General features: G+C 38.3%; 1 protein-coding gene across 1 annotated transcript in view; it reads right to left on the bottom strand.

The window, feature by feature from the left end:
• XIRP2 (xin actin binding repeat containing 2) overlaps positions 1-13583 on the bottom strand; it is a 119235-nt gene that overhangs the window by 2832 nt on the left and 102820 nt on the right. The window contains exons 7-10 of the mRNA XM_026852448.1: positions 7782-7889; positions 7400-7466; positions 6593-6726; positions 146-279 (exon numbers count right to left, since the gene is read on the bottom strand). Coding sequence (XP_026708249.1) covers positions 146-279; positions 6593-6726; positions 7400-7466; positions 7782-7889 — 443 coding nt within the window. The remainder of the gene's footprint in view (positions 1-145; positions 280-6592; positions 6727-7399; positions 7467-7781; positions 7890-13583) is intronic.

The following is a 13583-nucleotide window of genomic DNA, read 5'->3' on the forward strand; positions in this document are numbered from 1 at the left end:
CAGCACAGATATCAGTATCAGAGAAGAAAAGGGGAACCCAGGGTACCTCCCTGTCAACCCAACATCCTACAGGCTGAATAATTTCACTGTCTGTATTTATATTCAAATGCAGAATTCTGTGAGTGAACATGCAATTACTTCTTACCTTAACTGACTGCCACAGTGATGACATCGGAAGCATGATTTATGAAAATTCTGCTTGTCAGCAACTAGGCATTCCATTGGGTAAACTCTCTGTTGACAGAGTCTGCACGTTTCATGTTCCTGAATCTGCAGTTTCTAGAACCACATATTAAAAAGTTACAAGTTAATTTAAGCCACATATTATGATTTATTTTTAACTGTATCAGTCCATATGTTTTGTTAAAACTGTAGTTTTCCATTAACTGGTATCTTAGCTGTCAATTTTAGGGCTTCATTTTTGTTCAACTAACAGTAATACTTTGAAAGTAAAAAACTACTCACCTTTCCCTTTTCATAAATCTATAAAATTTGAAAGGACTATTCATTTCGCTACACCAGGTACAATATTTTCCATTTACCTGTAATAACTATTTATTTTGTGAAATGAGATAGGATACTAAAAGGTTTCTAGTATAAGCGGAATTGAGTGTAACGTATGTATAATCTTTCAATCTGCAGTGTGATTTAAAGATCAATAAATAGGGGTAGATGTTTGAAATTCTGATGAAGTTCTGCTTCATCAATAATACCAAAAGCACATCAGGGATTTCCACTTCTGTGGTGACCTGCAGAATGTACGCTTGATATGGTCCAGATATGCTATGGACACAATTATTTGTGATTTTTAAAGTTTTCATTTTCAGACCTGATACTTCAGTTAATTTTTAAGACTGAGTTAGCTACAATTACATTAGCTAACTATATCAAGTCCTTTATTTTATGAAGTATAATTAATTATAAAGGGAACTAGTTCTCTGTAAAGTACGAATAGAAGGTTTAGTTCATACCAGTAAGGGGCAGAAAGAAACAATGGACAGTCTCTTGGGCTTGGAATAATGCATGCTGCTCTTCTGTCTTGATTTTGGAATTGAACTATGGCTATGAAAACCATACTAGCAGACAAATACAAATAGGTTTGACCAAATAAATGCTTGTATAAATATATCTGTATTGACAATAGTAATGCCCCTTGACATCAGCAGAAGATTTGGCCCCTTTCAGCATTCTGTCTGTTTCTGGTTTTCCTGCTGGTATTGTTTTTTTTAGGAATTCACAGATCAAGACAGAAAGTGATTAGATTTTATAACTACAGCATTAGTTGTCATATATCTCTAGTGCCTACAATGAGAGCTGTGAAAAATGCTGACAATTAAGTATCTTCAAAATCATGTAGAACTTGCAAAAAGTATAAACCACCAGTGAAAAAAACAACAAAAACAAAGAACTGTTGGTCATGAAATAGAAAGCCTCAAATGTAACCTCAACTCAAGTCTCCAAACGGCCTGACAAAGTGAGGCTGGGCAGGTGTGGAGTGCCTGCCTCCTCACTAGGCATGGACTGCTCAGCTGGTGGCGTGACCCAAACATAAGGACTTAGCATAGTATTCTTTGGTGCGCAAGTATTCTGAGTGTAAATAGGAAGGAGAGGAAAGGCACAAGCTTTGTGATACAGAAAGAAATAAAATAACTGGGAGGGGAAAACATGGTGACATGTCTCCTGGAAAACTGTCTCACTGTGTGGTTATACTCCATTTAGCTGGACAGTTGATAGTGTTGTGCCTCAGAAAGCAACAGTCAAGAGAAAGGAAAAACAAAGAGGGACTTTAAGGGAAGTTTATCCCAAAGCAACTTCCAGGACTGAATAGTCGAGCCAACATTCATCTTCATTAAAATGAATCATGTATTGGGTGTCAGTGGCAAGGTTTTGGTAGCTGGGGGACTGCAGGGGCAGATTCTGTGGGGAGAGGCAGGGGAAGAAGCCCTGTGCTGGACACAGCCAGTGCCAGCCAGCTCGGGTAGCCCCTCAGCCACACTGGTGCCTCCGGGAAAGCGTCTGCAGGAAGGGGCAAAATGCTGCACATGCAGCAAGACTGAGGGAAAAAAGTGTGAGAAACAACCCTGCAAACACCAAGGTCAGAAAAGGAGGAGGAGGCGCCACAGCAGATTCCCCCACAGCCTGTTGAGGAGAGCAGGGGAGCAGGTATTTCCCTGCAGCCTGTGGAGAGCCCACGCTGGAGCAGGGGAGAAGTACGAGGGGGAAGGAGCATCAGAGAGGAACCGGTGTGGACTGACCCCAGCCCCACATTCCTTAGCCCTTCTGTGCTGCTGGGGGTGGGGAGAGGAGGTAGAAGAGTCAGGAGTGAAGGAGTAAAGTTGAGCCTGGCAAAAAGGGGGCACGAGGGGAGGTCTTTTAGTGTTTGTCTCTGTTTCTCACCATCTAAATCTATTTTAATTGGCAATAAATTAAACTAATTTTCCCCAAGTCAAGTCTATTTTACCTGTGAAAGTAATCAGTAAGTGATCTCCCTGTTTTTATTTTGTTGCATGAGCTTTTTCATCCTATTTTCTCTCCCTGTCTTGTTGAGGAGGGGGAATAAGTGAGAGTGGGAGTCTGGCAGGTCAATCCACTACATGTGAACAGTCCTACAAAATCAGTGGGGAAAAGACTGGTCTAGTGGTTGAGATCAGTATTTACCAGATAGAAGAGATCCCAAATGAAATCCAGAGGCTTGACAATATAGAGAATTCAGTATTCTACTGGTACTGGGTATTTCTACACACTTTTAACATGCTTAAGTATACTGAGTTTGTCTAGGTTTCTGTTAATTTTCTTCATAGCAGCTCATGGCGCTATGTTTTGGATTTGTGGCAAAAGTGTTGATAACACACCAGTGGTTGAGCTATTTCTGAACAGTGCTTGCAGTGTCAAGGCCTTTTCTTCCTCCCACTCTGACCCCCCTCCTCACCCCAAGCAAGCAGGTTGGCGATGCACAGGGTTGAGAGAGGACACAACCAAGACATCTGACCTCAACTGACCAGAAGGATATTCCATACCATAGGACATTGTGTTCAGCAATAGAAGTTGAGAGAAAGGAGGAGGAAGAGGGGACTTTCAGAGCTATGGCATTTGTCTTTCTAAGTAACTGTTGTGCATGTTAAAGCCTTGCTTTCCAGGAAGTGGCTAAACATCTGCCTGCCGATGGGAAGCAGTGGATCAGTTCCTTACTTTGCTTTGCTGCCCCCCCAGCTTTGCTTCACCTATTAAACTGTTTCTACCTCTGCTGACAGGTTGTCTTGCTTTTTTGCTCTTCTGATTCTTTCTCCCATCCCCTGTGGGGAAGTGAGCAAGTGAACAAGCAACTGGGTGTGGACTTAGTTGCCAGCCAGGGCCAACCATTAATTATTTTGCTGGACCACCACCAGACTGTGACTCATGTTACAGGATCACAGGCTACTCATGTTTAATTCTGCTCCTAGCATGAACAGAGGTAGCATCCTTCTCTTCTTAGTGCACAGAGTTGGTAAACTCAAAGCAGAGTTTTCTGTTTAGGAGTTAGGGAGGTACAGAAGCATTTAGCTTTGTTCTGCCATTTTCAGTGTTCAAGCATCAGCATTCTGGTTTTTTGTGGCCTAAAGCTATGGTAACATCTCATTTTCCTACAGGATCCCATCCATATTCAGTGCCCAAAATAGATGCACAAAAGGAGAACGTTGATGTTCATCATGCAATAGCATATGGGATATTTTCTAAGTTTCAGATGCATAACTTTGCAATCTAAACACTATTTTAATATACTTTTTAAGTAACATATGCACCATGAGGAAGAAGTCATGTTTTATTTTCAATGTTTACTTCATATTCATATCTAAATATTCATATATATGTTCACATAGTTCATGTATTTTAAAAGTTTACTTCAATCTGAAACAAATAACAGGCTCAGCTTTTTGAGGGACACTCCTTAGTAATGTGGAACCTGGACTCTGGCATCAGGTAAATAGGTTTGCTGCCTTAATTCAGACTAGGGCTGTATCAGCTGGTAATATCACCCAGCGGGAAGTACCAGAAAATTTTTTTAAATTGCATATTAATTTGTAAACTGTTTCAGTAATTTTACTCAAACAGGAAACCCACCAAAACATAGTTCACTTTGTCTTAAGTCACATCTTGTGCTTTAGTAAACTAAAACCAGATGTGCACAGAACGGGACCATTTTTTTATCTCTACATTTATTTTATACCAGCAACATTTTACCTCAGTTAAGAGGATATTGCATTGATTTTAAGCATGAGATGTCAGGTGCATTCTGTGCGTATTTTCTATCATGTTAATATTTCTCAAACACAACAGTACTGCTATTTTAATTTTAATGTCTATTTTTAGTATCTTTTTAATTTTTATTTTGCTCTATATTTTTCATCAGAATAGCTCTCGTCGCATTAATCCTCATAATGGTGGAAGAGATAGTAGCTAGAGGCTTTCACAACAGTTCATGTGTCTTCAGTTTCTCAGCCTTCTGGTCTTCATAGACATCTATTTGAATTCCTATCTGTATTTTTATACTACTCGCATATTATTGCCATCAAATTTGGAAATGGAAAGTATGCTTTGCTATGGTGTTACAGGGCCTGCTGCATCTTGTGCAGGACCTTGATCTTGCTTTGATTTCTGTGATTATGTTTCAGCTGAACTTAATTCTTCTGAATCCTCTGTGTGCCAAGGCTGTGTTTCAACTGTTTTGTCTTGCACACAGCACTGCTCATGCTTTCCTCCACTGAGAGTCCATGTACCATTTTCCACCAGGTTTCAAATGTTCAGTGAAATGCCTCTTTTCAGTTTCTTCTCTGTGGACAGCTTCATTCTCCAGTCCTTGACCAAAGTTGTCTCTGGTAGCAGACAGCGGTTGAGGTTCAAAATATTTTATGCTTCTCTTCACATTTCCTTTAAGCTCTTTCAGTGCAGACTTCAGCTGCAACAAATTAAGGACATCCACTGGGCTGATCTGCCCAAGTTTATCCAGGTTCTGTGCTTCCAGCATTGTCTTAGAGTCTTTACAGCACCACTAGAAACTTCTTGGATGTGAGTTTCATCTGATCTTCGTTCCTCGTTGTGATAATTTTTATTCATAGAACCCAGTGTCTGCATTTCAAACATCCATGTGACAACATGAACATGTCATCTAACTAATGCAGGAGCCTTGACCATAGTTCCTGCAGAGCCTGGACTGTGCACGCAGTGTATCAGGAGGCTGGTTCTGAAACATACAGGCTGTGCATTTAACATTTCCACCTGCGATGGTTTCCTGGTCTGCAATGCTTCTAGCTTTGTCTGGGTCTGGAGGGTCATCTTTAATTGGAATGAAAGGCTGGTTCTCAAAGACCTATACTATAGACAGGACCTCTCTTTGGTTTTTATGCCAACCTAAGCATTGTTTTACTGGTCCTGTGAGCATTGGAATGATGAAGGTAAAGCCCTATCTAGCCTGCTGCACATCTGACATCATATTCCATGTTTCACATTCACCAGATGCAATATTAGAAGTTTCATTCAGGTATTGTTTCTCTAAGCAATTTCTTAATTGTGGGTGGAGATGTTTGTATATACATCTTAGTTCACATAAATTGCTTTGCTTTGGGTACAGATCTGTGGAGACTGTGGGTTTTGCTGGAGAGCTGGACGATTTAGTGGACTAGGAAATTGCTGTCATTTCCAATGGAGCTTTTGCATAAGTAGTGGAAAACTTTCTGTGCTTCCATATTCATGAGATCTGGAGAAAATCATTGCAGAAGTAGCCATTCTGTCCTGTTTTTTCTTTGGTGTAGAAGTTTCCTATAGTCTGCTTGCTGAAGTAGTAGCAGCAGAAGATGAACTAACTGTTGAAGGCAATATAATTTCCTGGTATGTATTTTTTATCTTTATGGAACAAAAGTAGGGGTTTTTTTTTGTTTTTTGTTGGTTTGTTGTTGTTTTTTTTTATAGTACCATATAAAACAATTTTTCTGTTCTTCACAAAAGCTAGTTTTGCAAGGATCCAAGCAATAGGATTATAATAAGATCTGGAAAGACAAAAATCCATCAGCTCTTGCTCAGAATGCATAAAATCAATCTTTTGAACTAAGAGCTGTTTGCACCATAGAATGTATGTGAAAAGAAATGTGGAATTCATACAAAATGCAAAATGATGTTTGAGCAGTCTTGGAGTTTTTGCTGAAACAAATGCAAACTTTGCATTATAAGCATAATGTAAAGTTACACTGTGGCTTATGCTCATTTTAATTTCTTCTGAAAGAGACAATTACTGTGCTTCTGAGAATGTGTGTTGACAGAAATTATACATACTTACAGATTCAAAACAAGGAAAGAGGAGACTGTATTCAGCTTCAGAGGACAGGAATGCAAAAGTTTTTATAAAGTTTGTCACCTAGTCTAAGTACTTGTTGAGCCTTCTAACGTACTTCATATTATGTTGCATGCACTTAATTCCTAAAATCCATATATTCCTACCACTTTCATAGGTTACACTTTTAATCACAATTAGTCAAAATAAAAATTCAGACTGCATGATGGACCAGTGACAACTTCACCACTTCTAATTTGCATAAAGATCCCTCTTATTAAAAGCACAAACCTTTACTTCTTTTGCAGGTGTTGCAGTCGCTCTGTCAGAGTGAACAGCCTTCTCTTGAGCTGTCCTTTCAATCTGCTCTTTTAAAATCTGTGTTACAGTCTTTGGGAGCTCTTCATTCTGAGCTGCATTGATTGCTGCAATGGGAAGAAGAATAAAAAATGATAATTTTTCCTCCACTCTGCATATCATGAAATTGACTTTGTCAGTGAATTATAAAACATTGTCACATTATAAAAATTGTATTTAGCCTTGCAGAAGTCTAACCAGACACTTGATCTTGCACAGAAATTCATAGAGAGAATGACTGAATAGTTGTTGAGGGATATGTTATCAGCTACTGTTTTGCCATACCTGAGTGGTGTGGCAGGGCTAAGGGTTGGCTGGGATCTGTAGGAGAATATAATGCGTGAATTCTAATACCACCACCACCACCAGCAATGTCTTAACACTGTGGTCGTATTCTCTGGGGCTGTTCAGTTCAGCTGTAAATTGAACCTTTATGATCCATGATTGTGTATATACACGGGCAAGTGTTTGCCTGTGTTTTCAGACAATTCTTCAAGTCCCCAGTTCTTTCAAGCAACGGAGTGCATATGTAAAACCACCTCCTTGTGCAAAAGCCATCTCTCTGTACCAAATTCTAAACTTGTTTCTTAAATCCCATTGAAGTCAATGAACGTGTTTTTCTGAGAGTTTGGGGCAATGTGCATTTTCATGTTTGTATGCTAAGAGTGGTATATTTGTGTAAGTAAAGACATTTGCCATTGCTCATTCGTGAGCGTTTATTCTCATGCCACTTCTTCTTACCTGTTTCATCAGAGTGCTGAGTAGAAGACACTTTTATCTCATGAGTAACTTGCTCACGATGGGAAACCTGTGCACAAAACCTTCACTTTACTACAGGATTTAGTGCGATATGTAAGAATTTTCCATACTTCTGAAAACATTTAAAATGCTACATCAAAGAAAAATATGTATGGAAACCTAATTAATTACCACGTTAAAACAACAATAAATTAAAAACAATAAAACACCTTTAAAAAATTATTATGCAATGCCTAATGAGGGAAGCTATCAGCAGAACATCAGATCTTGCTGTACCAAGTGGTAGAAGAGGAAGAAGCAAAGCAGATATGTATCAGCATCAGTATAATTGTCCAATGACATGATTATTAATTGATCTAGTTACCTCTTGTGTTTGAGAGGCTTTCATCTCACTTTCTTTGGAGGTCGTTTCATTGCACTTAGCTTCCCTGGTGCTGCTTGATACTGTGTGCCGCCGGCTACTTGACATTTCCTAAAGACAATTAAAAATAATCAGGCATTAACAGCTAATAGTAAATTGGATTTCTCTTTTTTTCTTTTTTTGCCTATGAAGGGCTTTCACATATAAATTCTAATGTAAGTGCTATAACTAGAATAGACATTTTACGGAAGAGTACCATTGTTATTATGATTGATATTTGTTGCCATAGAAATTGAAACAGGCTTTTTTATAACGCAGAACATGTCAAGTTGTTTGTAACAGACCAAAGGCAGACTTTGACCAGCAGATATGGAAAGCTGCATGAATATGTGCAATGTATAATTAGACTGGAAGCATGGACAGAGTTAACTAGTGTTAACTGTTAACACTAGTTAACCAGTGTTCTGGCTTTATATGCTGTGCCATCAACTTGTTACCAATCAGTGGGCATGAAGCTAATGCAACTTTTTAAAAGGAAGTATAATAATATGTCTATATAAGAGATACTGACTTCCAGCATATGCTTTATACAGCTCTTCTGATGCAAAAATCATGCTGAATTACAGTTGTGAAAAAAATGACCCATAGGCTAACCAGAAGATCCTAAAAAATGTACAGTCTAGCATTGTACCTTCAAGTCTGACAACTGCAGTGTAATAAACCGAGCATATCATTTAGAGTTTAAACCACTGTCCAAGATGTCTGTGTAAACTAATTTCTGAGGTTATCTATGTTTAGTTTGACTCCAGATTCTGGCAGTGATTTGTTTTCTTATTTAAAGCCTGTCACAGAACCTGTGTTACATCACATTCCCTGTGTCCATGGTGTACTTTGAGATTTAGTGATTAGAAGAAAAAAATCCAAATGATTGATACTATTAAGACAGGAGTTCTGTGCTTCCTCTCTCATACACACTAGCATGCACACAGAGACATAATTTCACTGATGTCAAATTAAATTTTTTTCTTCCTTTGCAAGAAGGGAGCTTGCCTATTAGTTTCTACTGATAATAAGCTTTCAGATGAAAGGAACTTCTGGTCCTTCCAGTAAGAGCTTCCCAAGAGCTCAATGTAATGTGAATGTGAATGGAGGCAGCACTGTGTTTCTGAGATTGCTGCTATAGCTCTGGTGCAACAGAGAGCTGTAAATTTACTGTGTCTCAAATCCTGGCACCTTCCTGAAATCCAGCTAATTGTGGGGCAAGAAATTAGCTTTCTGCCTTAGTCATCCCATGATAAAGCATATCTTTATGGGATTTTATTCCACCTTTAAACTAAGGAATGCTTACACTGCTTGCATCTCCACTAGCATTCCTGCTGAATCAGTACAGAGGAGCATCCACTGCCTGGCCCATAATTTCTACCATACATAGGAAGCAAGGGCTCTTAGGTTCTATGGCAGAGAAACAACATGCATCATCTTCGTCGGCTGCAGGAATTCCCTTTCGCCTCTGTGCTGCCAGATCATCTGTTTCAACTATAACATGAATTTAAATCATATGAACAAAAGATAGAATAAATTTTCTGATTACTGTCCCAGTAAGTGATTTAATGCGTACTGGTATCAAAATTAATCCTATCTACCTCAAAGTTTGAACTGATGAGGTGAGGCTTGAGGAGAGCAAGTCAGAGCATGGTTTATACTCACAAGTTCTGTATATGTAACAGTTGTGAGGGAGACACACAACATGAGAAGACACAGAGCTAACCCTATATCAAGTTGAAAAGAAGCAGTTCAAAGCAAACAAAGTGTAAATTTTTCCATCTATTCTCTGTTTAATGTCTATGTGTAGGTGTATGTATAATATGCCTTTTCATTTTATATGGATATGCTTTTCAATATATTTATGCATATATATGCTTTTTTCATTTAAGATATGCTTTTCTGTTCAAATGTGAATGTTTTAGATATGTAAGTCAAGCTCTCATTACTGCAGAAACTCATTCATGAGACAAAATATGTTCATGATAGTCATTATGTGTCCTTTGAATGGTATGGGGTATTAAAATGGAATATAATTAGGCTTAATGTAGTCAGGAAGCAAATCTAATCTGAATGTCACTACTGCTTTATTGCTGTAACTTTGGTACAGCTTATGAAGTAGTTGCCGTATTGCAGAAGATTATAATTGTTTAATGCGACAGCTATGGCTGTCTAAAATGCAGCCTAAACATTATGGGACAGATTTTGACAATATAATTACACGGCCTTGCTCTGGGCACGCAGGGAGGAAGAGGGACTTGAAGGTTCTCATGTTTTGTGTGTCTGTCAAGATAGCTAATTGAAATTCTAGTGACAGAGGGTAAAATGCTGCTTGTTTATTATTCCAAACAAGTGGAGAGCAGGAAGACCCATGGTTTCATCCCTCCTCTGTAACAACCAGCTGTTGGATATAGAATAGAATATCCTGTAGATAGGATTAATTTAGTCTACCCTGTTAGAGTCTGTGGCATGTTTTGTAGACCCTATAGATTTTGGACAATATTCTGTTGAATTACTTGATGTTCTGCATGGGATAAGGTTGCTCTTATCTTATTAAGCAGGATAGGTCTTGCCTCCAGTGCAGGACTGTGGCTGAAGATCATGATCTAGATTTAATACTGTTTAAGAGTTATGCTTGTGGGAGCTTGATCCCTTTATTTGTTTCTGTGGAATACACAATTCCTGCCATACTGTGTGTTAATAAATCTAGCAAGGTTGTTTAATCAGCCAGATCTCATATCACGGTGTCAGGAGGAAACATCTCCCCTGCAGCTGTGCAGGGGAGGAGGACAGACAAAAACCCCAAAGTCATATTTGGTGGCAGGAGTGGAAAGACAACTATCACAGCTGCTTTTCCCATGTTTCAAGGATCACCTTTCAATTACTTTTTGTTTATTCAGTGCCATATCATGAGCGAGCTTTAGAAAACACTGTCAGCTGGATGATTGTTAGCATACTGCTAGCTCATGAACAGTTCCTTACAGTCATTTTATTTTTAATTCAGACTTCCATCACCCTCCATTTTCATCCGTTTGTTTCAAATCACCTTTTATGGGGGCTGCTGGATTTCCCATGCATATGTGTATGGTACATAATACAGAGGGCTATAGTGTCCTGTTGCGGTCTGAAAAAAAAGTCATTCTAACCTAAAACAATTTAAAAAATAAAGCTGTAAATCTGAGAATAAGTCTGTATACGTTTTGTTAGAGGAGTGTATTTTTATGTGGGCATTCAGATTCTGTTACTGAAGAGAACTGTAATTGCTACATGTGTTTTATATGTTAGTGGCCCATACATCAGTTTTAGTGCCTCTGCGCTGAAATAATTTAGATAGAATTCTTACTGCAAAATGTGCCAAGATTTGAATTTTCAGTAATTGTTCTGTGTATTTTAGACCAAGATTTGCTTTTTTTGTGTTGACATTTTTGAAGTTTCCTTCTGTTCTGACAACAGACAAAACATACTTTCCCTTTCAAAAATAAAATTGCTTTGAGGCTCAGAATATGTATGCTATTTTATATGTGTCCATAATACAAGTATACAATTCTATCTGTGTATGTATTTATTGTTCAAGGGGATCAAATGGCCCGAAAGCTTGTCCAAGCACAAGAAAACCTTTTACTTGCTCACATTTGAACATGTCGCTTTTAGCTGAACTGTACGTTATGGTCATTATATAAGCTCTGTATGAAGCTGGCTAATACAATATCGTTTATGTATTGGCAGATTTAGAACTTACTGTTCTAAATGATCATCAGTATGTACAAACTTGGAGTTCCCTTTAGGCAACAGTGGACGTACATGATGAGCTTCAGTTACAAAATTAGTAACAGTAGAATGACTGACTGATGGTTTACTTGGTGTGGATCTTAATTCCTTAAAGCTATGCTTTTTTACCTATTTCTTATCGTGGTATCATCTGCTCATCAGTACTGTGAGAGTCTTGAAGAAATTTCTTACAAGGACTGCACTTACCTCCACTTCATCTCTATGATTTGTCAGCCTGGCTTAGTTGTATGTATATACTTAGGGTGTTTTGGGCACCATGTGGAAGATTTTCATAAAAAGCTAAAGTTTTCACTAACATTGTACTGTTATTCAGTCTTATTGCATGCAATCAGTAGAAAACTGGCAATTGCTACACTAGCAATCTTAGAAAATTTGACTGGAATGACCCTCAGTGAAGGAGGTGCAGCTATACCTATACCTGTGTCATTCCTGACACATGATACTACAGGGTTGAGTGAGTATCAGATACTTTCAATATATTCCACTCATCTTTCCTATGTAGGAGGTTCATCTCACTTGCCAGAAATGACTTGTTTCTGACACTGGATAGTGAGACTTTAAGCATCTAGCTAGCTGAGCTGGTGTGGCAAACCACTCAAGGCTGATATTTGCAGAACAGTAACACTGCAGCTCATGACCTCTTCTCAGCTTGGTGGCTGATGATATAAAAGGTGCTCATGATGCCTGTGGTCAATTAAAGACCAGGTCTCTAAACAAACTGGTTGAGTTTGTGAGCATATGGCAATTCTATAATGAGTTTTCATTGCTGCTCACCATTCTGGACAAGAGTTCAGTGCATGCTACTGGTAAGAGGGCACCTTTCACAAGGAACCAATCTCCCTTACATTAAAGAGCTCTATAAGTAATGGCTGCTGCCTGATAAAAACAGAAATATAAATAGTTATTATTTGCATATTTGATTTCAATATTTTGAATGAAAAGCCATGCACTCCTTATGCAATAATTTAATATGTAGTAAAATGTTTAGTTATTTAGATTACTGTTTAAAAAATTAATTGCTTCCGTATTTTAGCTTGGATGAATAGTTTGAATTTATCCAGATCTGGAGATCTGTCGTGAAACTAAATGTTTTCTCTGTTTTGCCCCAGGATTGATTCAGTGACCTTGAATAATCTTTCAGCTACCTAAGTGTATAATCCCATTTTCCATGAGAGTGCAGTTATGTTACACAGAAATGGGATTTTATGGTCTTGCAGTAAGTTATTTAACCTAAATTTAAAGATTGTTCCTTATAGTGTGAGTGATTTTATTTCCTGTAAATGTGACTATTCTGCTGACGATTTGAGAGAGCCTCCACAACTACCCGCAGAGGACAAATACATGGATAAATATGCTTAGAGGCCACATCTTTGTTGAAGACATGGAACCATTGTAGTGGCTTTGTGGAGAACTAGACATCACTGTTAGGCCAGGGGAAAATGCACCTTCATATCATAGAAATGAAGTTACTTGGTTCTGAGTAAGAGAAAAAGTCACATAATTTCTGTACACAGTTCTGCATTTCTTCATCTGCGTAAATGGCAGCTAGGTTGGACCACATAATCAGAAAAGTATGTGCATAACACTTCCTATGACCAGGGATTATGCTCCCGTATGATTATTTCCAAATATGGGATTTTTCTGCTTCGTTAAGAATGCTTTAACACATCTGCTGCAAACTGTCTTCTCCCCGACATACTGCAGTTTTTCTTGTTGTTGATGCAAATTTTTGATATTGGTATTAATGTGTAAGAAATAAGAGATGACTGGTAGATACGATGTTATTTATTTAACATGAAAATGAACCTATGGCAGAATGTTGATGTGTCCTATTCTACAAAGTTGGAGAGCAATATTGCTGAAAAATCTCTCCAAGACGTGCAAAATGGCAAAGCAATTTACTGTGCTATTACTGTTTTTCAGAGTGCACAGGACAGATTGTGCAATGTGTTTTATTATAGAGGATTTCACATA

The sequence above is a fragment of the Athene cunicularia genome, assembly GCF_003259725.1.
Source record: "Athene cunicularia isolate RWA chromosome 7 unlocalized genomic scaffold, athCun1 chr7_part1, whole genome shotgun sequence".
NCBI classification, from domain to species: domain Eukaryota; kingdom Metazoa; phylum Chordata; class Aves; order Strigiformes; family Strigidae; genus Athene; species Athene cunicularia.